This window comes from Labeo rohita, chromosome 20, assembly GCF_022985175.1.
Source record: "Labeo rohita strain BAU-BD-2019 chromosome 20, IGBB_LRoh.1.0, whole genome shotgun sequence".
In the NCBI taxonomy this organism is placed as follows: Eukaryota; Metazoa; Chordata; class Actinopteri; order Cypriniformes; family Cyprinidae; genus Labeo; species Labeo rohita.
The window spans coordinates 2,410,188-2,435,988 of NC_066888.1; the positions used below are offsets into that span (position 1 = coordinate 2,410,188).

Sequence of the window (25,801 nt, forward strand, 5' to 3'; positions counted from 1 at the left end):
TAAACACCATTACATTATATAATGCTTTAGATATGGTTTGCTAATATTGCATATTAATATATATTACAATCAAATTGCCAAAATGTAATACTCATAATAGAACTCGTAGCCTGTAGTCATATATATGTTCTTACATGTTGTAAAATTTAAAGGAATCAAGCTGTCACCTTTATTTATATAGAGCTTTATACAACACAGATTGTGTCAAAGCAGCCTTAAGTGTTAAACAGAAAAACAGTGGGACAACAGCAAACAGTCAGTTTTTCAGTTAAAGTCAGTTCATCATTGATTCAGTGATGTCATCCTCCAGCTCAGTTCAGTTGGCTTCAAATAGTCTCTGTGCAATCAAGCCGACAATATTGCCAGAAATTAAGTATTATTAATCATAATTTTGCATTATTTATTGCTTAGGAGATGATTTATTAATATGTTAAACATTTAAGTAGTTACAGTGTTTTAACATTGCTTACACACTAAAAGTTGTACTTTAGGCACACTCAGTGAAACCAGTCACTCATATACTGAATCTTAAGACCTAGTCTTCAAAACTGCAAGCAAAATGCTTTACATTGAGTTTGCACTTGTAAAACAAACTTCTGCAAAACAGTTCTTTATACACAGCTCTCGTGTTCAATTTGGAGAACACTGCCATTTAAATGCCGCATTTTTTAATGATTACCTACACTCAATTATTATAAGTGAAAACATTTTCACATAACTCAACTCTGCTTTATGTAGCACCACTAAAAACAATTGTTGACCAAGGTGCTAAAGAGGATATCAAATATCATCAACGTTCATTTAGATATGAAAACTCAATGTTCTGAGTAAAAGATTAATTATTTTTATCCCCTTGCATTTATAAAATATACCTAATTTGATCACTTAGAATGCTACATAAACATTGATGCTACATAAACTGATCTCAAACCATTTTATTAGCAAATACAGTACAAATACTTTATATACAAATTTTGTGTATTCTGTTTCCCAAGCAAGAACATTATTCTTCTAAAGGTGTGAGCCACATCAACATATACAAGAAGATATGGCCTTTAATAAAAAAGTATTTATTTTTTATGACACATAAATGAAAACGAGAGGATATGGGCTTTATTTTTTTCAAAACATGGTATAATATTTTTGTCCCTCATTCTGGTAAGAAGACAATAACTGAAATAACTGAAGCTCATGTTTTTTTAGAGAAACATTCACAACTTGAAACTGGAGTGTATCAATGCAAAATGTTTCATTTTTAGTGAAGTAGAAAAACTGCTATAAAATATAAAAGCAAGTAGAAAAAAATATAGTGAAAATATAGTGATACACATTATAGACCACCTACCAATATTCAACCATTCAATATTTTTTAAGGGTTTCATTATTCAAATATGGACCAAATCCATTCTCAGGAATGTTCAGTTTTTGTTAGATGTTTTATCTAAGGGGCAAAATGCCGAAACATGCTTGTCATATTTTTATGCAACTTTTAAAACATGCTACATTTGCAAAGATTTGCAAAAAAAAAAAAAAAAAAAAAAAAAAAAAAAAAAAAAAAAAAACCAAACAAACCTGAATGTACAGCTTAATCCACTGACAAGTTGTTGACATCAATTAAAAAGGAAAAGGAAAAAAAAAAAGAATTTCATTTCACAGAATTTCATTCAAATGTCTTCAATAAAACAATAAACACACTGAAATGAAAGCCATAAATACTGTTTTGCTTGAATTAACTGCAGCATATTTTACAAAATGAAGGGTCTGGAAACTTTAGTAATGATTTTTTTTGTAATGCAATTCTTAAATAATTTTATGTAATACAACATTTAAAATGACATAAATATTGGGTACCATGCAACATGTAAACAAAACAAACAAACAAACAAAAAAACTTTTAAATTATAAATCCATGTAGGAAGAATGCTATTAAGCAAATAGATTGTTTGGCAATTTTAGTTTATGCTGTACAACCATTTCCTGCTACAATAACAAACTCACATGAAGACATTTTCTCTTGCTTTTTTGACAACTGAGAGTCATAAAAGTGTGAATAAATTGCGCAAACACAAAAATTATTTAACTAATTAACCTCTATTACCACTAGCTAAAACCTTCAGTTCATCACCATAAAGTTCATGCAAATAGTGATGTCCTCAGTGGTGTAAAACAATACTATACTTAATTTCTACAGGTAGCTGTTTTATCTGAGAAAAATCTGAGTAGATAGTATTTTGGCAAATGCTTTGAATCCTTCGAAATATCATTCTATCTGAAAGAGAATCAAACCAAAAACATTATATTCCAACATATATCCTCCAACTGTAATTCATAACTTCTTTGGTATTCAGGTAATATTGTTAAGTAACTTAAGCAGAAATAAGAAAGTAATACAGGTTTGGAACAACATGAAGGTGAGCAGAATTTTCATTTTTTGTGAACTGTGTCTTAAAATTTAAGAATCAGTGCATTTGTAAGAATTTAGAAATGACTAACAGACAATCAAGCTTGTTTCAAAAACCTAGCAATATGCTCAATAAAGAATCCAACTAAATAATGATCGCTGATGACATCTTTACATTGTGAATCCAGAATTAGAAGCAACTGTTACTACAAAACAAGTATAGTGCAGCAATGGCTATGGCTAAGTTATTAGCACTGTATCAGGGGAGTGTATTTATGTAGAAAGTGTGTTTGTGTGTGTGTGTCAATGAGGAATAGTTCACCCCAAAATGAAAATTCTGTCATCATTTATTCAACCTCATATTGTTCCAAATCTGGTGAATGTCACACCATTTCTACACAAGCGTTGGGATGTGACACTGCACAAACAAACAGAACCTATTATAACTAGTGATGCTGTCTACACTGGACGTGGTGCAACACAACAAATATCCAACAGTAAACTAATGCGCCATTATATCTTTGGTGTACTCCATGCACTTCTGCTACTTCTGACAACTGGACGAATGGATCTGAAACATTCAGTGTAGGCAATATGAAGCTGTTGCAGTAGTGTGGACATGATGTCAAGCTCTAAAAATGACAAAATTGAAGTGTTGCCAGGATATTAAAAAATCCATTTAAGTTTGACATAAGGAATAAAGTCCTACTGATTTGGAATGACATGGGGGTAAATAAATGATCACAGACATTTCTGGGTCAAGTATCCTTTTTAAAGGGTTTTATGCTGTGCCACTGGCAGAATATGAGAACTGAGGAAAGTGGGGTCTTCTATCACTGTCAAAGGACTCCATGTTTTCATCTGAAAAAAAAAAAAAAAATACTTAAAACAACACAGACAAAAAACATGACTAATGAAAAATGTAATCAATTTTTTTCCCTTCTACTTTTATAGAGCAACTTGTAAATCACCACTAGGTGGCGCCTTCGTTATTAACCAAATACCTATTAATTGAGAGTTTTTAACGATGTCACTGATTCTTAAGACATGGGACAAAATGTCCAGCAATTGTAACTGCTATAAGGTTTAAAAATGAAAACAGTTTCTATAGTAAATGTTATGAGGGATTAATAATAGAATTTATTTAACACAATTATATGTAACACTTTATCAAATCTTATTGTCTTCTCACTACATCAAAAACAGTGCGTCCACAGAGTTCAATCGGTCTTACACAATAAAATGGATAATTTTTATAGAAAAGTGCTTGTTTTATCAAAAGCAACAGTTAATAATATATTGTATCAAAGCAAAGTTGGTTTTCAAGGACACATGCATGTTTCATAAGGTTTCAAAGTTGTGTCCCCACTTTTTGTCAACACCATCAGACATTCATTAAAATGTAAAAAAAAAACAAAAAAAAAAACAAATCAGGTAATATTAGGGCAGCTGTCACTAACGGACCCCCTTGCCACATTCAATCAATATCAGACAGGTCCTGGTAAGTTTTATAGGTCTATAATATTTCAAATCCTAATGTTAATATTTCCTGTGTCACAACCATAATTTGTCAAAACCATCTTCCAGTTTCTGTGGAAATTATATGATATTTGAGAAATGTGAAATAAATGACAAATTAGTCAACATGGTCAAATCTCACCACTGTTAGGTCTTCTGTCTGACGGTGGTGATGGGCCAATGACATTCAACGTGAAGTCATCATGAAGTTTTCATATGTGTTCTGGTAATTTTTGGATCATTTCTTAATACAGTAATTGGCTGATTCAACAAATTCAGGTTTTCGTCACCACTGTCAGATGGTCTACTACTGTCAGATGAATATTTTGCTAATATCTGATGATGATATTTCATATTTGTTGAGGAATTGTTGGTCACATTTGAAAATGTAATATTTCTGCTAACATGAGAATATGTTTTAATATGTTAAAAACATCTTTATTGCTTGATTGCAAAATAAGTGATGGCAAGGTAAAAAGCACATTTTGACTAAAAAAAGAGAAAAGCTGAATCAAAGCACAGTAGCTTAGTACATGTAAGATACAAAAATATTTCAGTTATTTAACCCTGTTTTGTCCCACTTCTCAAGAATCAGTGATGTAGTATAAAAGCAGTGTAAAAATCACCTTGGCCTGGGGGTGTGATGGTGATGGTCTGCCCTGTAAACTCCACATCAAAATAGCGAGTGTCTGTTTCTGAGGTTACCTGGGGCTTAAAGGGTGGAACAAGCTGTGGAGAAACAGAAAGAACAATATTGTATTTTAGTGGCCTCTCTTTATTACCAAAAGGTATGGTGGTCAATGACCACAAATTATTATTATTCACCTTCTTCTCATAAACATCTTGCCACTCAATGCCTGCAAAGAACTTATGCTGCATGATTTCTTTTGCATCATCTGGACCTCCACCTAACCTGCAGAAAGGAAACCCAAAAACAGATAAACAAACAGCTACATTCCCTTGTTACACTTCCGAAACAACTTTCAGAGAACGCAAACAAAAAAACATACACACAAAACTATACTTCTAAAGATTCTCCATGTTCTTGCTTGTAATTTGTTCACTTGACAAAGTGATCGTGAGAGCAGCATTTTCACTGGCAAGCTGATGAGTCAACCATTGCTGCCACTGTTACCACAAAGCACCTCTGTCATGGCAATTTCTCAAAACATAATCTGATTCACATTGTACCCATCAATATTTTGCTTAGCTAATCCATGCTGGTTTCCCAGGCTATACAAGTCTGTTAGGACTTTTAGTACAAACACTCCCAAACGATTAGGTACCAAGTGCCCTTACTTGTACAGTGAAGACTGCAAAGGCAGCATAATAAATAATGCTCTCTTTATTTGACCAATACATTTGAAAACTTCATTCAGGGTCAAGGTTGCATATAAACTACACTATTTTTTTTTAAAATATCAATTAAAAGACTCACAGACCTTCAAATGATGTTATTAATGATGTTATACTTGAGAGAAACTCATTCATCATGAGTTCTTAAAACAATGCACATGTAGAAGACCATTTAACACACTAGAAGTTCACAAGAGCTTCAGAACAGGTCTCTCACCGCTGCTTTGGGTCTTTCTGAAGCAGTCCTAACAGCAAAGATTTTGCCTCAGGCCCAAGTGTACGAGGAAAACGGATCTCATCCATGAGGATCAATTCGAAGAGTTTCTCATGATCCTGGTTATAGAAGGGAAGCCGGCCGCACATCATCTCGTACATGACTACACCCAACCCCCACCAGTCCACCGCCCGGCCATAGTCATTGTCCTCAAGAACCTGAGAAAGAGCAGAGAACCAAAAGTGGGGCCAAGATGGGAAGATTTTGCGTGGTAGATAACTAAAATATTGAAAGTAGTGTTTTGTTTTGTTTTTAAATTGAAAACCATTTAAAAGCTGCTATGTATTCTGACAAAATAATTTATTCATGTAAATTCATGTAAAAATCACAAATATTTTATTACAGTGTGATAGATGTTTTAACAGTGAATTTTGGAATGCACTATATAAAAGCATATAATGGCTGTCTTCTGTCTTTCACATCAGAGCATATGGCTTGACATGACATAAGTTCTCAACATCTCCATTAGGTGTGTTCAACTTGAAATGGCACAGCACAGACCAATTTCCTATCTCTCTCATGCTGTATGACATCAAAGTACCACATAAGCAAATTAGGAGGTGGTATATTCCCAAATATAGCCCTAAATGCATGAAACATGTAAGTCAAATTCATGTCAAGACAATTTGCATTTGTCTATCAATTTTCACAATACACATTTAGTGCCCACATTTAGCAGTTCAGAGTTGGACAATAAATTAGCTTACACACTGGCAATGCTACTGGCAATACTGGCAATGCTTAGCTGAGATTTGCTATATAGCACATACTGTATATATGAAGAGTTCAGATGCAAAACCAACTAAAAGCCATCTCGGTCAAAAATTAGATAATGATACTGAGTGAATGTTCTCGACACATATTATACGTCCATCAAATACTTTTTGTTCAATCTCACTAAAATACCAGCCTCAGCCAAATCAGAAGTGCCGGTACTTACATAGAAACCTATACATCTGAGCCTGATAAAAATGCATTTTTTAAAGAAAGACGTCAGATGGATTTAGCTGGTTTTGCATCTGAACTCTTCATATGTATGTGAATAACACTGGATATACCTGAAGCTGTTGCAAGCTGACATTATTAATACAATATGTTATTATATGGAAATCTGGAAGGTTTGAAAGGTATAAAATCTGTAAGGTTTTGTTCAATTTCTATATAATGTATTGACAAACAACACGTACAGCAGGGCTCCAGACAAAAAACTGAGTAAGGAGCCACTGGCTCCTATTAGGAACAAACATAGCGCCAAATAATTTTTTAGGTGCCACAAAATAAGTGTTTTTTATTTTATTTTTTTTCAACACTTTAACATTTCAGTCATACTGTCATGTGTTTACATCTCATCTTTTTTTAATTTATCAGGATTTTAATCCAGTAAGCCATTGTAGATGTCCTGGGAAGTAAGGTTAACTTAAAGTGGGAACTAAATGTCTTTTCCAACTTGAAAACTATATACCGGGGTGGCGAAGTCCAGTCCTGGAGAGCAGCAGCCCTGCAGAGTTCAGCTCCAACCCTAATTAAAACTCACCTGACTGTAGCTTTCTAGTAATCATGCAGACCTTGATTAGTTTGTTCAGGTGCGTTTGATTAGGGTTGAATCAAAACTGCAGGGCTGCAGCTCTCCAGGACCGACGTTCGCCACCCTTGCTATATAAGTCACAAAGAATTGTTTATTACACATAATCTGTGCCAATATCATAAACCATGAGCATCACTTGGCCACTGAGTGTAGTTCGGGTTCCTTCTTAATGCATCCTATACATGTTGACATATGTCTTTCACACATCGAGTCATTTTTTCTTCATTAATGAAATGTAATAGGAGGTGTTGAATTTTATCTTTAGCTGCTTGCATTCTTTCTTATCATGTAACAGGTTAAGTAAAAATATTAATATGCAATAGTGCATAAATATAGGAAAATGCTCCTCTTTATAATTAGTTTTCTAGCTGACTGATGAGCTTATGGACGCTGAATAGTTATTCTGAGATAAATGTATTGTTATGTGGCATTGTTTACAAGGTTTACACATTTTCCGCAGAAAGACCGAATGAGCGATTACATGAGACATTTCAGTACATTGTACTTTAGGCTCTCTAATAATATAGCCAACTTTTGATGTTAATTCACGTTCATTTCATACTATAGTAGTAAAGAGAAAGATATAATGGGTTCACTTGCCGCTTGAACTGAGGCATTAAAGCGATCACTCATGCTGCATTAAAGAGAAAACTATTTATTGTTTGAATTTCGTTATGAATTTGGCATAGGTTTAAAACTGAAACTTTGTTCATTAAAAGGTAAAGCTTTTTTCAATTACTGGACGACAAGTGCACTACAAATATTATGAAGTCCACACATTAACAAAACACAGCATATAGACTGAGATCTTCATAACAAGAAGCCATAGTATCGATTATAAATGAGAATTGTTAACGATATTGTTCATATCAACACAGCTGACAGCTTTACCTGTTGTAGTTTGTTCAAGCTGTGCACAAAATGGACACTACTTTGCACGCCTCTATCTCATTTCCTATCTCTCTCATGCTGCACAACTGGAGCTGCGTTTATCGGTGCGTCAGTGATGCTGTTTGGCAGAGATGAGAACTGTTTGAAAGTCTTTTTTCCACTAAAACTTTGATGCGCATCATCTCAGGTTAGTACGTGAACATAGCAAAGATGTGATGGCAAAACAGTCATGAATAATGGCATTACATGCAATTTTTTAAGTCCATAACATGTAAATTTATATAGTTGCCAGTGGCGACCTCAGCAAAAACTTCACTCGCAAATTAATATTTTTGGTCGCAAATGCGACCACAGTCTGGAGCACTGTACAGTATGTTGATAAAGCTGGAACAATATTTGTAGCAGTTGCTAGCTGGGGTTATTATTACATTATGCTGTGATATGGAAATGTGTAAGGTTTTAAAGGTATGAAATTTGTAAAGGTTTGTACAATTTCAATTTGGTGTAGTGACAAACCTTAATATGTACAGCATATATCGTGTGTGGATAAAGGTGGATATATTTATACTAGTTTTAGACTGGAATTAGTGATTCATTTTATGGTGATAAGGAAATCTATAACATGTGAAAGGTGTGAAATCTAAATGTTGGATGAATCACTGTACAGTACAGGTTATCCATCACTCTGCTGCATACACCTGGGTCCGCCTGCAAATAAAAGTTTTTAAAGACAGCCAGCACTGAACAACAGGGCAGTGAATCAAATCCAGATTGCATGCTCCAGAATCTGATTGCAGGATGATGAAAATAGCCACCACTTAAAAGTGTACAGCCACCTAGTAGAACGAGCTTTTGCATTCAAATGGTCTTCAAAAGACCAGATCTAATTAGAACCCCAGATGTGGAAAACTCACTTTGTCTTTCTGCACTCTCCTATCGGCAGGAAGGTATATAAGCGAGTCATCGGCCACGCATTAGCCAGAGCATCTATCCCCAAAAGTGATGGACGAAAAAGAGACAACCAAAAGGCACACTGGTCTGTCTTTCTCAAAGTGAACAGATCCACCTCTGCCAAGCCAAACTCATGGTCTGAGGAGGCAACATCCATTCTCTGGGCTTCAACCTTGAGAGAAGTTTCTCCCAGGTTCAGATTCCCATTGAATCTGGGAAAAACATGTTCTGCACCCAAAGAAAAATGTTGTCCATCCTGACAACCATGTGACAGCACCAAATGTTCAGCAGAAAAAAGCATAAAAACTATGAAAATCTCCAGGCAACTTATGTGCCATGTGACATGATCACCCTTCCAGGCTCTGGAGGCTGGATGACCTTCTTAAACTGTGCCTCAACTTATGGGGCATCTGTAATAATAAGAAAATTTTTAAAAATCCAGTCCAAAACTGGGGTTGTTTCCAAGGTAGTAGGGTGAGATGGCATCTGCGTCTAACTCTTATTGTGTGGACCTGTGAGGTACTTCCTCAAAGGCTTCTTTCTCAATCTGGGAATGAATTTTCTGCCATAAAATTAGAGTCTCCCTGTTGGACCAATCATTATAGGGAGTACATCATTGAAATTGGGCAGTCATACCCATCTCCAGGTACCATTATGCAGACATACCATACTCTATTAAAACTGGATAGTATAGTCGTTTCAAAGGTTTGAAGAACCTAACAAAACACATTTAGCAGAATTCACCATGTTTCCAAATGAAATGAGAGCGGTATCAGACATCTCATGACTAGAGCATGAGGATGAAGCCTTTGGTTTCAAGCAAGAAAATTGCAGCAGCTGAGAGCACTCCGACAAGATTTTGAGCGTTGATTCTGCATAGCCAAAACACTTCACTCATTTACCGTGAAAGGATTTTTACAATGCGCTTAACTAGGGATGCACCGGGCCGATACTGAGCTCCTGTACTCGTACTCGTTAAAATGCCCCGATACCAAATTCTGATACCACATAGCATGTGACAAGTGCGTATTCAGGCAAAGAAACACCGACAACAGAACAACAGACAGCAGAATGGAGTCATTAGAGATTAAGGATGTCTACGAAGTATATGTATGCAAGTAATATGATGTTAAGCATTCAGTATCATCGCTTGTATAGCTGGTGCGCGCAAACTGATAGGCAAAGCACACAGAGTGGATTGAGCGCGCGGCGGCGAAGATGCACGGAAAGATCACTGGAAAGTTTGTAGTTCGGTCGGATATGTCAAAAACAAGTAAAGCAATGCACAAGTTATTTAACGGTAGAGAGAGAGAGAGAGCGGACTTTTTTGCGTGATCTTTATTGATGTTCGCTCACTTAGCACACGCATCATTTGGATTAAAACAAATTTTATTTGGATTAAAACATCATTTATTTTCAACCTTAAGCAGACACAACTGTACGACAAAAGTGAAACTAGCAGTCTGTGTGAAATGCGCTAGTTGCGCATGTTTTGCTAGCTTCATGAGAGTTTCTGCATTATTTGAGTCTCTTTAGATTATAGCCCAAATAGCAGCATGTTTCAGATGAAAAAACGTGACTCATATTTCTGAAAATATCAGAGTTAGGAGATTCATAACGAGTAGTTCGCTGCATTATTACAACAAAACACATGATTACAGTACTGAGCCGCTGCAACGGAGCAGTTTAATGCTATTAAAGATGATCACAGAGCAAAAAAAAAGAAAAAAGAAAATTCAACAGTGAAAGTAACAAAACATATTTTAATGGGCATAATTAAGTGGAAAATAAAAATAACTAAGGGATATATAGTCAAACCAAAAATTATTCAGACACCAGATATACACCACCTAATTTTTTATATATATATTTTTTTTTACTAGTGGGTGCAGGATACAGTTTATGATAATGTGAAAAATGTCTGATAATGTGAGAAAATGTATCTGAATAAATTTTGGTTTGACTGTATCTATTTGATAAATGAAGTTAACCAACTAACATTATACATATTCAATTCATATTGCAACATTGTTTGTTAATAGTCATTTAACAACATAGTGTGTTGATTTGTTTAATAGTAGAACAGTGCCACATAGTTTAAGTGAAAGTTTGTGTACCTAAAAGCAGGAGGCTGTTTTGAGACTTTGTGTAACTGAATGCTAACGAGTAATAGTCCTGGGGTAAGAAACCCTGCTTCGAAACAGGGTTAGCACTGCTTTTGCAGTGTTAAAAGAGCATTAACCTGGAGTTTAGGAATGTGAAACATCAACTTATGAACACCCAGAATTAATTGTTAACCCATGAAATCATGAAACAAAATAACCCAGGATTCCATGTACCCATTGTTTAGAATGACCAAGGGTTAAATAAAGTGTGAAAAGCCCTTCCTTGTTTGTAACAACTGTTTGCAATAAACATAGAGGCACACAATGATGAAATAGCATTGTAGTCCATTCTAAGAAAAGATAAAGTAAACTTAAAGTTACTAAGCACAATAAAGCTCTGAAGATGGCATTGGCAAATAAATGACCTTCCTGACGAAGACAAATCTGAAGAGTCATAGCTTGGGTGCGTGTTTTAGTCAATTAATTAGTGTGACTATTTTTCAATGGGTAAGTCCACGTAAGCTGTTTTCTGTGGTTTTGCGAGATTTCTGACTCATTAGCCAGTGTGGGGAAATAATGAGAACAATACCAAATTGCAGTAAACTGTAAAATTGTTTGCGCTACAAATCAATGTTTAGAATTAAGACAATCCAATAAAATAATATGGGAAGAAACATCAGATTACGACATCAATCAGCAAAAAAGCTGTTTTGTACAGCTAAAAATAACTTTTCAAAACAGCTCTTTCATGTGTCAGCTAATATAGCTGGAAACCAGACACATAAAATTTCCAAATGACCATTAGACCTCATTTTACGTATATTTTAACAAATGTTTTATTACCTCTGGAGCAAGATACTCTGGTGTACCACAGAACGTCTTCATTGTTGCTCCCTCTGTAATTCCCTCCTTGCACAGGCCAAAATCAGTGATTTTTATGTGGCCGTCTTTATCCAGCATCAAGTTCTCCAACTATCACAGAATAATTATATTGTTATGTGATATATTGGTTTGATACCGATACAACAAATAGCATTATACTAAATACAACATAGCCAACTTTCTGACAAGTCATTTTACACATTTTACACCAGTTATTAAACATGATTCATCTTATGTATGGAATGGAATTGGAATTAATAGATTTTTTTCCCTATTAATCTCACCTTTAGGTCTCTATAAACCACGTTTTTCTCAGAATGAAGGTAATCCAAGGCTGAGACGATCTCTGCACCATAAAACTGTGCTCTCTCTTCCGAAAAAACACGATCTCGTGATAAATGAAAGAAAAGCTGTGATATAAGAACAAATACCCTATAAATATCCCAAATTATATGAAGTAAGACCATTTGGAAATTTTAATTTTCTAGGGTAAAATGTATCATACTAAGTACACACATTACTGTAGTAAAGCACCTGATTGCATGCAAATTAAATAAAAAAATACTTGATTAATTTTAATAAACAATCATTACTAAACTTCACCTTTACAAGATCTCACCTCTCCACCATTTGCATACTCCATAACAAAACATAATCGGTCATGAGTCTGGAAAGAATACTTCAGACCCTGAAACACAGAGGTGACATTAGGTGTTGTAACATTTTCTATTAAAGAATATTTACATTTAATCTTAATATCATATCTTAATGATTATCAGTGAAAACAAATTCTCCAGGGGCAGATCTACAGGGCTAGCATGGGGTGGAAACAGCCACCCTAAGAAAAAGCTGACTTTTTCTTCTAATTCAAAGATCCTCAGAGAAATCTAATCCTAGTCTAGTCAAGATTGGATGTCTGGGATTGTGGGATATTACATTCCACAACACTTCTCCTGATTTATTTTGACCTGTGTCTAACTATTTTCTTTTGGCACGTTTTAATTGCCCACTCAACTTATAATTTTTTGCCAAAATCAATGTGTTAAGATCACAGAATATGTATGAATGTAGTTAATCTTCATTAACTACACTAAAACTTTTGAAAGACAAATGTTATATTGGTTTGTTAAAATCTTTCAATTCAAAATGGTTTGAAGTCTGAAGGTCAGGATAAATAGAATATTATTTACAAAACAGCTTCTTTATGTAATAATAATAGACCTGCTCCTACAAACTCAGAGACATTTAGTAGTATCTATTAATATGTTTAACAGACATTGTCTTGGTGCCCTGGACATTGATGTTTTGTTATTAATGTGTAATTATTACCAGTATAGATGGTTATTTTTTTGGTAATGCCACTGTATTGAATATTCATCAACACAACTGTTTATGCAAATTCACAAGAACTATGCATGGATGCTTGCTGTGGTTTTGCCACCCAATAAATAATTTTCTAGATCTGCCCCTGCTTGATGAAATTATCACTAAAAAACAAAAAAAAAAAAAACAGGAACACTTCACAATAGTTAAACATTAGTTAACTACATTGGTTAAATGAACTAAGAATGCACACTACTTCTACAGCATTTATTAATCTTAGTTGATGTAAATTTCAGCATTTACTAATGCATTATTATTTGTTTGTTAACCTTACTTTGTTAACATTAATCAATGCACTGTTAACGAACATTAACAAAAGATTCATAAATTGTGTAATAAATGTATTGTTTCATTGTTCATTCATGTTAGTTAATACATTAACTAATGTTAACAAATTAGACACCATATTGTAAAGTGTCACCCAAAAAAAAACAAAAAAAACCTGGAATGTTCCTTAAATTACATAAACTAGTGTATATGATAAATGGTCATAGTAATCGCTAATTCTAAAATGTCTCTTTAATTTTTACAGTCTCTCTACTATGATAACATCAGCTTACTGTTAAGAAAGGGTGTTTGGAGTTCTGGAGGACCCGGTTTTCAGTAAGTGTGTGTGCTACCTCATCCTATAAAAAAATAAGTAACAAAAATAAACTGTTAGAGCTTCTTAAATGAAGTAACAATTCATATATATAAATAATTAAAACTTGCCAAAATACATTGTACAGGTAAATACACACAGCAATGTTTAAATTTACTGGAAAAAAGTAGACAGAATAAAAGCAGAAGACCTACTTTTGCTACTATCACCTCCTTTTTAAGAATTTTCATGGCGTAGTATTTGCCTGTGGCTTTCTCCTTCACCAGTATGACCTTCCCAAAAGTGCCTTTCCCCAAGAGTTTAAGGTATTCAAAGTCATGCATTGTCTACATAACACAAAGAAAAATATTTGAGAAAAACAGTTTTAAAACATCCGATATCACTTTAAAAATCAAATCTAAGGTACAAAAGTGTATTTTACACAGAATATTTTATTTATTTAGTAGAGACGCACCGACGTATCAGCCACCGATATTTACCAGCTAATTTTTGATTCATTTACTGCCATGGGCATATCGGAAATAGCATGCAAAGGGCTGATACCGATGGTTTATTATTAACTGCATGGAGACAATGAGTTGCATGTCTGTTGCATAATCCAGCATTTTTTCTGGGCAAAATAATTAAATACTAGCCAAAACAAAATAAAATCTGTAAAAAATATAGTTTGTAAAAACGGCATAGTACGATCTATGCAAATGTGACGCTGATGCGTCTAACGAGTGTAATGTCCGCACGCTCAGCTGTAAATTCATCATAGGTAAGTCGCAGCGGCAATGCCCCTGCGTTAAATTATGTGAACGGAGAAAACAGAATAAAATTATATAGGCCCACACAAAATATATTTAACTTAAGTCATTAACAGATTAAGATAACAAAAGAATAAATTGTGCTGAGTTTTGGATTATTGTAACACGCTCCGAAGTTCACGGAAAGCTACGTAAAGCTCAACTGTTGCAAAAGTTGCAGTGAACACGTCGGCGCCTCACACACACACACACACAACATATTTTTGCTGTTCTTTATCAAAATAAAATACAGTTAAAGAAACATAAAAAGTTACACTGCTCAGTTTAAATAGTCTGTGCTGTTTAGCATGACCATTGTATCACTGGTGATATAGCCTATGTGAAGGGTGATGTTTTATGTCGATAATGTGAGTGAAGAACAAAGCCTATATTTTACATAATAAATAATATTTTAGCATCCAGACACGTCACAAATATGGAAACATTTGGATTCGTGCAGAATGAGAGAGGTAAGTTTCAGTTTCGTTTTTAAATTAATTTGTTTTGGTTTGACAACTACATTATTAGACTATATACAACTTTAGAGATTTGTGGGGAAAAGGGAACTAAACAGCCTAATTGTGTTTGTAATGTTTATTGTTTATTGTTTTGCATTATTTACCAGTATTTTAGCCTTTAGCTTCACTTACAGCAGAAGTGAGTATAAGGTTTTTTTTTTATGAATCTTTGCAAGTTTAGCGGCTAAACGCGGCTAAAGTAAACATGCTTGTCACTCCACAGAGAGAAGAGAGGGGCGGGGTGAGTAGAGCTCATTTGCATTTAAAGCAGCCTCGACCAGAATGTGATGATTTTTGCAGAGCTGATTTTGGCAAGGTAAAAAGGGTGTTGTTTTACACTACCATTGTGAATTTTTAACCAAAGTATATTGTAGACTTTTCATTAAGACCCTAAGGAATCATATCAACTTGTGGAAAATGGCCATCTGATGACCCCTTTAATGTAATAATAAAATGCTACGTTTTCCTTTCAAAACGCTTACAGGAGTAGTGTTTTTTTAATCCATTCTGCAAACATTTTTAAATATTTTGATAAAATACCTTAATGTCTCTAAAGTGTTGACAGTTTATTCTTTTGTTTAATACATTTGGTCAAAATCTAGAAAAGATGATGCTGCAGATCAAGACGCTCTTTGTGGTTTTTTTTACTTTTTGAGTAATGCAGGAACAATATCGATTCTGCTCGATTTTTTATTTTTTTTAGTTTTTAAGCCCTGTTTTATGCAACTGACCAATAGCAGTATCTGTATCAGAATTGGCCGATAGTTTTTTGTTAAAATCGGCATAGGCAAAAAAAAAAAATCCTATCGGTGCATCCCTATTATTTAGTCTTTTTTCACCATTTGACTTGTTGTTTAGCATCCTTTTATTTATTTAATTAGGAAAAAATATTTTAACCTAAAAAAAAAAAACCCTTATCTTTAAATTTGTACAGAAACAGTAGAGAGAGGACAAGAAAATATAGGGGGTACTCCTACCACTTTGAGTCGAGGTTTGGACAGATACATTTCCATGTCCATGGTGTCAGGTGAAGAGTCCATTCTCTCTTCCTCCTGCTTCTGTAGACTATCTGCCACAGCCTGGATAGCTGTAGTCCACTCCTCCCTGCCGAAAACAAGAAAATGATGCAGGGTAACTCTTATTTTATAGCTTTCTTTTGTTCAGTGAGAGTTAAAAATGTAATTTAGGGAACTTGAGGAGTGCTATCATGAATTTAAGTAAAACAGTAAATGAACTGTACTGTACTGTCAGATTTTTGAATACAACATACCAACCTTTCCTCTGGAGTCTCAACATGAAAAGTGCGTTCAATAACAGTAGTCCACTGCAGGCACCGAATAATAAAAGTGTTTGCCTTTGGTCGCTCAGTCTTCATCAGCTGACATTCTGAGAGAATACAAGAGAGAGAAAGAGTGTTTTTTTTTCTTAGGTGGTTCTTAGGTGGGGTTAGGAAAGAATGCAAAGGGGGAAAAATACAGCAAAAAAAGCACAGTGTTTGTGTGTTTTCCTCTGCAAACTGATAAAACAAAACGGCTACCTACGGGCCACTGAAAAGTTATTGAGTGGAGTTTCCAGCTGGTCAACATCTTGCGGCCGCTCTTTGTACCCAATAAATGTTCCATCACTCTTGAGTAAGAAATATCTTGGTCTCCATGTTTTTATGTATTCTCCTGGAAATAAATAGATCAGTAGAACAAAACACTTCCAAGCATAACATGGAAACATTCATGAGGAAGTTTTTAAGTGGAGTGGTGTGATGTTATACATATCTAACACTAATTTATTTTTATTTTCAGCATTCTGTATTTTTCCTTAAAATTATCATGTAGTTTTGCAATTAACTGAGAGACTACGTGGAAAATTTCTGCTTTTAAAAATGTGCCACGCCCACAAGGCTGTTTAAGAGAAAAGGTGATTAAATGATAAAAACCTATAAGAAATGTCGATCAGTAACAGCATATTACACACAACATATAACAACACTTAAAAAGACGTTCATTTTACTTTTTTTTTTTTTTTTAACTTGACATTAATATAACAGAAAGTGGGGGTTGGCACCAGTAAAAGTTTGTTTGCGCCCTGAGAATTTAAGCACTAGTTCTTATTCTATTACCAATTGTAGAGGGCACAAAAGTTTTTACAAAAAAACAAAAAACAAAAACAAAAACAGAATAATATGATTAGTGAATAATTACTTTTGCAATTAAACTGCATATGCATTAAAGTTTTGCAATCATGAAATAAGACAACATAAAATAAACAACATAAATGTTGAGTAGTACTGCTTCTATTCTTATGTAGACACTCAGGCAGCCAGGATCTATGACTGAATTCTGGTAAGCTACACAATTTACAGTACACTTGTCACAGGCTGTTCTCCTTAAAACCACAAAGACTGCAAGTCCACACCTACGACTAGTCCATTTCTACTTGTTGGGGAAGTACCCAGCAGTACTTTAAGGTAAATAGTAAAAGGGGCATCCCTGAACCCTTATAAAAGAGATGGTTGAAAACGTTGTCATAAACAGTCTTTATTTAATCATCTTATCTTCAGTCATCAAAACAAACAGGAAACTGCTGTTTAGTTCTGAATAACTCACTCAAGATAAGGTTCACACAAACTCAACTAGAGAAAAAAAAACTAATATCAAATAAGACCAAGACAGTCTCTGTCAAATGCAGAAGTTCACATATTAATAATCAGTTGAGAGTGGATGTCACCAACATACACCCGCGCAAGTTTACTCATAAACAAAAACAACAGTAGGAAGCCATGACTGCTGTTGGTGTTTGGGGTTTCATGGTTGTATATTCATTTCTTTGTCTTTTTTTTATTTTAATGTCACCACATTAGTGGGACTTCTTGTAACTAAGTGTCAGATTCTTGAAAACAGGAAGCGACACAAAAGATAGCGTGGCCACACAAGCAGTTTAAAAATGAGCTACTTGCTATTGCTGACTCATATCTGCACTGATATACACACTTAAACATGCGCACAGTAAGATCATAACACATGTTCAGGGAACACGTTGACAATGAATTAACGTTATTTATGACAGAAAATATTTTTTTTATTATTATTAAGGGGCATTATTTATTAATGTGTTGTCAAAGTATCAATTGTCGTCTTGTGTCAAGAAGCTTCCTCTGAGAAAATTCAATTTTCACTAGTGAAAAATGATCTAAGCAATTCTCTGATCTCTGTGTGTATACATAATCAACAAGTTTGTGTGAAAATTATTCTGTTCTAGATTAAGCACAGACACAGTTTTCACTCAGGGACATCAGCTAAGTTTTTAGACCGATGAGCAGAGGGACACTTCCTGTTAGTAAAAGGGATTATAAAGTCTTGAAAACAAACAAATCCAATGCTAATGAGCAAAATAAAGTTTTGATAAAAAGTAACATGCAAAACATTATCAGATAAACAAAAAATTATTCAATACGGTGTCCTGCATGCCCCCTGGGCCACACATAGGGAAAAAATAACTCCCTAAATCCTTTGTGGGCAAAACAAGCCTGCCGCCACACTAAGCAGCATAAAGCCAGGCATAGGCCAAGCTGCTTTTCATCTGGGCCTAGAGTGCCATTACGGGTGGTGTCTGTCTGGTCTGCATAGCTGAACTGGAATGACCTTTCCTACAGAAGCACACAGCCCTACACTGTACGGCAGTCCATGCCTCATGGGCCCTGGCAAAATGAGGATAGCAAACACCCGGAGTGCCTCAGGGCTTGATATTCAGCCCTTTTGCTGTTTTCTGCTCTCCACACCCTCAGGCTTTTTCCTGTACACTGTTGCATCTGCCTCTTTGGCCCAAAGACACTGATGCTCTGTGGTTTGCAAGGACAGACATGCGCTCAAAATTTCCATGCTTTGAGGAGTGCAACACAGTAATATCCTCTCACTGACACGTACAGTAGGAAAATTTACTTAAGAAGAATGTGATTTGATTACATGTTGGCCGATGTTAAAAAAAAACTAAATAAATAAAAAAGAAGGAAAATATAAAACTACTCCACTGAAATAAACTGCTCTAAAAAAAGATACAGAATGGCAGCTTTGGTAAAAAGCTATAGACACAAGCAGTGTTTTGCATTGTCACTGACGGTGTGTTTACACTGGTGCGGAGTGAGCGAAACAGAGCAGGTATTTTCAGTTAATTCCAGTGGAAGCTGAGCTTCACACTTGCAAGGTGAACCGTGGAATTGACACCGGATTGTAGAAAGCACTGAGAGCAGTGAAAATGCTTAACTCAATGCAAATAAAGAGAACAAAATGTCAGGCAGCAACAAATAGATGTGAAGATCAGGTAGTGATGATTGTCTTGAATTTCAATAAATATGCAGATTGTGCGGCTTCTGTTGGACTTAATAAGACTTGCATAAATCATAAAGCAGTTTGGACACTTAAAGGAGAAGTCCACTTCCAGAACAATCATTTACATATAATGTACTCACCCCCTTGTCATCCAAGATGTTCAAGATGTTAGGGTATGTACAAAAACTCCCATCTCTTGTTCTCCCTCAACTTCAAAATCGTCCTATATTGCTGTTTTACCTTTTCTGTTAAGGGTGTTTGATTTTCTTTGCATAGACTCAGTCTAGAGTCGGTACGTCTGCAGTGATATAGGATGATTTTTAAATAATTTTTGAAGTTGACGGAGAAAATATGATTGGAGTTTTTCGACATACCCTAACTGTCTTGAGCCAGAATACACAGAGTTCAGGGAGAGTAAGACAAGACGAGCGTTTGAGATTAAAAAGTATATAAATTGTATTATTTTTATGAAAATAACCAACTGTATCGCTAGATAAGACCCTTCCTGCTTGGCTGGGATCGTTCACTTAAACTGCATTTTGAAAGTTCAAACTCGGGGCATCATAACAGTCCATTATACGGAGAAAAATCCTGAAATGTTTTCCTTTATGACAGAAGAAAGACATGAACATCTTGGTTGAAAAGGGGGTGAGTACATTATCTGTACATTTTTGTTCTGGAAGTGGACTCCTCCTTTAACTATGAGCAGATAAGCTAGGTTTTTAAAGTGTGGCACTGCTTGGGACTGGGTTCACAACCATCTCTTACCTGGATAACTAACATGATCAAACAGTAATAACGTAAACAAAAACAGATTTTTTTTTGCTTGTTTCTCACAGGTATCTCATCTGAAACTGGAGGAAAGCTTCACAGAATCTTTACCTCTCTTATGTAGCCATCCCTCCTTCACAATGACAACATCACTCATTGTGGCTGGAGAGAAAACCCTCTTGTCCCTTTGACTCGGACCAGAAGGTGGGAACTGATAGATGTCTCCAGCCTAGACATTCAGCAGGACAGGTGGTCTGTAGGAAACAGAAGAAAAAAAAATAGTTTCTGACTTATAAAAGTGACTTTTTCTTTTTTTTAGAGTTATTCTATTTTTTTTTTTTTTTTAGCACAAAGCATGTTTGCACTTTCCATAAATGAACATATTGACATTGCATCTGGAAAAAAAAGAAAATAACTGCAGAAACCTTGCTTCGAAATGTGCAGCGCTCATATTTATTTAATTAAATCATTTCCTTTTGAAGTTTAATAATCGCATTAAGCCATATCGCAATTCTTGTCTTTCCGTCCCTAACTTTAAAACCTCTTGAAATCATAATTTAGACTTTCTTCTACCATTTAAAACATTTGATGGCCTTAAATGTAACACTAACTAAATTAAAGACTTTTTAAGGACTTGTGAAAACCCTGTACAAAACACAATTTAAAGGAATTCAGAATTCTCATGACCCACAGATCCTTGCTGTTGGTAAAAATGAAAACATAGCAATCCAATAACTCTGCATCCATTTCTGATATTGCTATTTATAGCATAAATTCTTAAATTAGCCTAAATTAAAGGGTTTTTTTAACCTATAATAATTATTTTAAGTAATTTAATTGCTTAACTACTCTCATAAGCAGTATATTTAATCTGTATATTGAGTGTAAAGAAGAGTTTAAAATCATTTTGTTTACTTAATTGATTCATTCACACCAGTAAAAGAGTGTGTAAGCACGGTCAAGAATCAATGGGAAATTGTGTTCACAATTTAATGCATACACAACAAAATTATTTGATAAAATTTTGCATTAAATATTTTGGCAAATTGTTTAAAAGACACAACAGTTCAATACAGTATTAGAACAAACCAGTTGGGGAATAGGTTGAACTCTAGTTTTTGAGGTCTGACTATTAAAACCTGCTGCCCTTGATGCACCCCACAGCTATGCAGCCTCTGGCTGCTTGGAATGCAGTGAGAAAGAACAGCGTTCTCCTGCCTCAGAGCTGTCTGAAACAACAACCCCATGTGAACTTCCCCCTCCCCCTGCCTCAAAGATCAGCAACTAGGAGATGCAGGTACTCCTCTGACTCAAAACATGCATGCACTTACACAAAATAACAAGCAAAGTCTGCAAGCCAAGAAAAAAAACAAAACAACAAAAACAAAGAAAGTTAGCTGACATGCAATCACATAATCTATGAGAACTGCTGTAATGACAAAATTCCTCAGACAAAGTACACACAAAAATACACACTGAAGAACCATTTACTCACAATGATGCCAAGCAAATGCAATAGTGCACACAGACCTACAACTACCTTCTTTAATGTTTCTCTCTATCTGTCTGTCTCACACAAACCCACACACACCAGGGAAGTCTTCACTGTCTGGTGCTGCCACTGCAGCTTGTCTCTGAGCACGGCCCCTCCCAAAGCCGCCACGCTGCGGGAGAAAAAGAGAGAGTAAAAAAAAAGTGGGCGGGCAACCAAGCTTGCGCTCAATGCAGCACTCCATATGAACTCAATGGCCTCACAGAAGGTCACGTGGCACAAATAAAGCGAAAGAGCGAGAGACAGAGGCCCCTGAGGAGGCCACTGAGGCCACCCACCTCATTCAACATTTCAGTTTGTGCTTGTGGCTCAGTGAGAGGAAGAAAGCGAGGAAAAGGCATCAGACACCTAGTTTTTTATCAGTGGCCAGTGCTTTGTTATGCTTAAAGGTATATTTCGTAACTGTATATGTGCAGAAATTAGTTTACAGTTTTAATTGCATGCCAGCTCCTGGTATGCCTAGTAAGATTGTCTTTTTGTTTGCTTAAGTATATAAAGGTCCAAAGTTTGGAATCATCAAGATTTTTAAAGATGTTTTTGAAAGTCTCTTATGCGCACCAAGGCTGGAATGATTAAAAAGTTAAAATTAGTACAAAATATTTCTACAATTTACAATAATTCTGTTTTATTATATTTGAAAATGTAATTTATTCCTTTCGTGTAAAAGCTGAATTTTCAGCAGTCATTACTCCAGTCTTTAGTGTCACATGATCCTTCAGAAATATTTCTAATAGGCATTTTGTTGTTAAATTGTAGTATTTTCACTGTGCTACTGTAATGATCAAATGAATGCATCCTTGGTAAGCATATAAGACATCTTTCAAAAAAATTAAATTATTCTCAAACTTTTACCAAGTAGTGAATATTAGAGCGTAGAGCTGCTGGTCACTTGAGTTCATATTTACAATTAATTTAGGACAATTGGTGTGTAAATAAATAATTAAGGGATTATTAAGGGATTATTTACAAGACAAAATATAAAATAAATTTCCAGATATGGAATTCAAAATTTTCAAACACAGAATTCAAAATTATTCTGGGCAAGACAACATGGTCCAGAATTACTGCTTTTAGAGGGCTGTTTGTTTTTATATTCAGTTCCTTAGCAACCACTATACCCCTGGTTGAAAATGGACCACCTTGAGAGAGCCACCAGATTTTTCAGCTTGAGGACAAGAGGTTTTTTTTTTTTTTTTTTTTTTTTTTAGGATTTTCCTAAAAGGAAAACATGATTGCTCTGAGCATGTTGAAAATTGTTGAAAATTTCTTAGAGGATTAAATGTTAGTTGGACGTAAGAAAAGTCATAGGTATTTTAGAATTGCTAAATCCAAAAATCTAAGTAAACTAAAAAAATAATACTCCACAAAAAGCAATCCCTTTCATGTTCTGATTTAAGAATCCTATAAATTTAAATCAATCCACAGGGCTAGCTGATTTAGACAACTGATTTATGTCAAACTTTTTTCCCCCTACATTCTAAACATCTTTTCCAACTTTACACAGAAAACATTGCTTGTGGGCACTATACTACCTCTGCTGACCACCACATTGCGCAAACTGTACACCAGACACAAAACAGCCTACAAACAAAGCTGTTTTAAATAAATAAATACATACATACATACATACATACCTGTACTATCAGCTGTAACCGTGTTGTATGAGTTCTATTATCATTTGTATTTATATGTGGTCTAAATCTGTCAACATGTTTGAAGCCAAACATCACTCTAACTAATAATTTTGGTTTGTTGAATAAAGATGGTATGCACAATCACTGCATGCATCTCTATTTAACACTTTTTAGTGTGTGTATTAACATTTATGGCATATAAAACCTGCCATATATAACTAATAAATTAAAAACAACAACAACAAAACCCTGGCCATCTGATTTCTGACTTCTAAAGAACAGAATAATTGCAAAGTCTCACTGTCTACGCTTACTGAGTTAACAAAAGCTCAGGCACCGTGATACATTTAGATGCCATCTCATGTTCACTTTAACCCAAAACAAGACTGCTAGGATGCTAAAATCTACAAGCACATATGTACAACTAATGTCATACCCCAAGACTTCAGATGTGACTTCGGCTCATTTCACAAATTCTTCGAGCGTCTTCTTGTACAACTTATTTCCATCATGTTTTGGTTAAATGGATGTCCTGCAAAACTCTTCCTGCTCTTATATTGCACTGTATCTCTCTCCAGCTCGACGGTTATTTCATTCTTCTTTTGGTTTTCCTTCATTCGTTCGGTATATTTCGGTGTGGTGCAGTAAAGTCAGCAATGAGTTGCGCAGGCGGTGACGTCAGATTTTCTTAAACAGACCCAACATTTCCTCAAAGAGACCTTACCACACTGCAAAAATCTTCCATTTAGAAACGTGGGGTGGGACTTTACAATCAAATAATGTTGGTCAGCATGAATAATGTCATCCAGTGGACCCCAAAACAGTGCTAAAAGTAATTTATTTATTTATTATGGTTTGGTGATTTACAGGATTTTTAAATTGCGTTTTTATATATGTACTTTTTATAAATAATTGCAACCGCATTTAAAAATGTTTTGACATTAAAATTCAAATATGTTTCTATTAATCTATTAGTCTGCATTGCTTGCATGAAAAACAACACCTTTATTCAATATTCATATTCTGAACGGAATATATATTTAGCCTAGAAAGTGCAAAATAGCCCGTACTTTAAAACACTAAAAAGTTGTCACTTACTTTAGTTCATTGCGATCTCACAAAGGTCTTTTATAATCAATATAAACCTCTTATTTACATCATGTTACAGTTAGATAATTCGCAAGCTTGCAGACAAAAAAGTCTGGTGTTAGGTGAGTAAACGCAATGGCCAATCACAGGTGTTCAAGAAATCAATCTGTGATTGGTTACACTGCTCAGAGCTACGAAAGCACGTTGTAATGTAGACAGAATCTTTTGGCGATTTCCAGAGCGCAGTTGTAAATATGCACTGTAGCCATTATCAAATCTGTTTCGCCAATATCCTTTTCTTACAGTTTTAACTAAAGGTGCTTTTGAATTCGTGAGAAAATGGATGTGTGGCGTGAGAGAGTAAGAAATGTGTCAATTGCGTGAGTCTCACTCTGAATGAGAGTTATTGGCAGCACTGCAAATTGATTAAATGAAATGATTTAATTTTACTGAATATATTATTGAAAATATTACTGAACGTTCATTACTTCAACACAAATTATATGAACTCAGTAACTGATTAGGCCTTAGAGATTGTAGATTGTATCAGCAAGTACACACCAATAATAGAGAATAAGATTAAATAATAAGGAATAAGCAAGCTAGAGGGGGGAAACAAACAAACAAACAAAAATATGCTAGATTGAACATTGAAAGTAATTTTAGACTTTTTGAAGATTTTGTTTTTTATGCCCATCAAGGACAAACCATAGTCTACTAAAATAGTAGCAGTAGCAGGTTCTTACCCAACATTTGCATTTATGTATTAAAAAACTGCAAAGAATAAAGATTAACAATGTAATCTAGGGCATTGTATTTTTCCAATTTTTAATATATTTTCTTAGTGTACAATTACATAGGTTGTATCTATGTTGTATTTTAAATGTGACTTCTTTTATTGTGTTTGTTAATAGATAGATCAGATCAAATTCCAATTAACTTTGTATCATGCCATCCATTTAAAAGATGATGCTGGAAAAGAATTTCTGTTGCTATGTTTGTGAACAAATTGGTTAGTAATCACTAACAAATGGAATTTATCAGTAATCACAATTCCTTCAACTGGAACATAAATATCTATCTATCTATCTATCTATATATATATATATATATATATATATATATATATATATATATCAAATTGTAAATAATTCTCTGTTTTTTTTCCCAAATAAACCAACGG

At 34.7% G+C, this 25,801-nt stretch overlaps 1 protein-coding gene across 4 annotated transcripts; it reads right to left on the bottom strand.

Moving 5' to 3' along the window:
* Positions 1 to 934: 934 nt before the first annotated feature.
* On the bottom strand, positions 935 to 24,195 carry LOC127151836 (RAC-alpha serine/threonine-protein kinase-like). 4 transcript variants are annotated; one of them, XM_051092181.1, is made up of 15 exons: positions 23,966 to 24,195; positions 21,935 to 22,007; positions 20,455 to 20,597; positions 16,795 to 16,923; positions 16,528 to 16,639; positions 16,231 to 16,357; positions 14,142 to 14,273; positions 13,907 to 13,972; positions 12,583 to 12,651; positions 12,248 to 12,373; positions 11,925 to 12,053; positions 5,493 to 5,707; positions 4,745 to 4,832; positions 4,546 to 4,648; positions 935 to 3,262 (listed from the first exon to the last, which is right to left on the bottom strand). In XM_051092181.1, the coding sequence occupies exons 3-15, from the start codon at positions 20,498 to 20,500 to the stop codon at positions 3,183 to 3,185; spliced, it is 1,422 nt and encodes a 473-aa protein (XP_050948138.1). In that variant the 5' UTR covers positions 20,501 to 20,597; positions 21,935 to 22,007; positions 23,966 to 24,195; the 3' UTR covers positions 935 to 3,182. The 4 variants fall into 4 exon arrangements, with proteins under 4 accessions (XP_050948138.1, XP_050948137.1, XP_050948136.1 ...); XM_051092180.1 differs by having other exon boundaries at positions 21,884 to 22,007; XM_051092179.1 differs by lacking the exon at positions 21,935 to 22,007.
* Between the last annotated feature and the right edge of the window lie 1,606 nt (positions 24,196 to 25,801).

What these genes read in the sequence shown, in the direction of transcription:
- LOC127151836 (XM_051092179.1), bottom strand. Translation starts at nt 20,500, where the DNA reads ATGAGTGATGTTGTCATTGTGAAGGAGGGATGGCTACATAAGAGAG. An exon ending in CCAAACACCCTTTCTTAACA is followed by an intron (nt 12,652 to 13,906) that starts GTAAGCTGATGT and finishes TCTGTGTTTCAG; the next exon opens with GGTCTGAAGTATTCTTTCCA. An exon ending in TGGTTTATAGAGACCTAAAG is followed by an intron (nt 12,054 to 12,247) that starts GTGAGATTAATA and finishes ATTCTGTGATAG; the next exon opens with TTGGAGAACTTGATGCTGGA.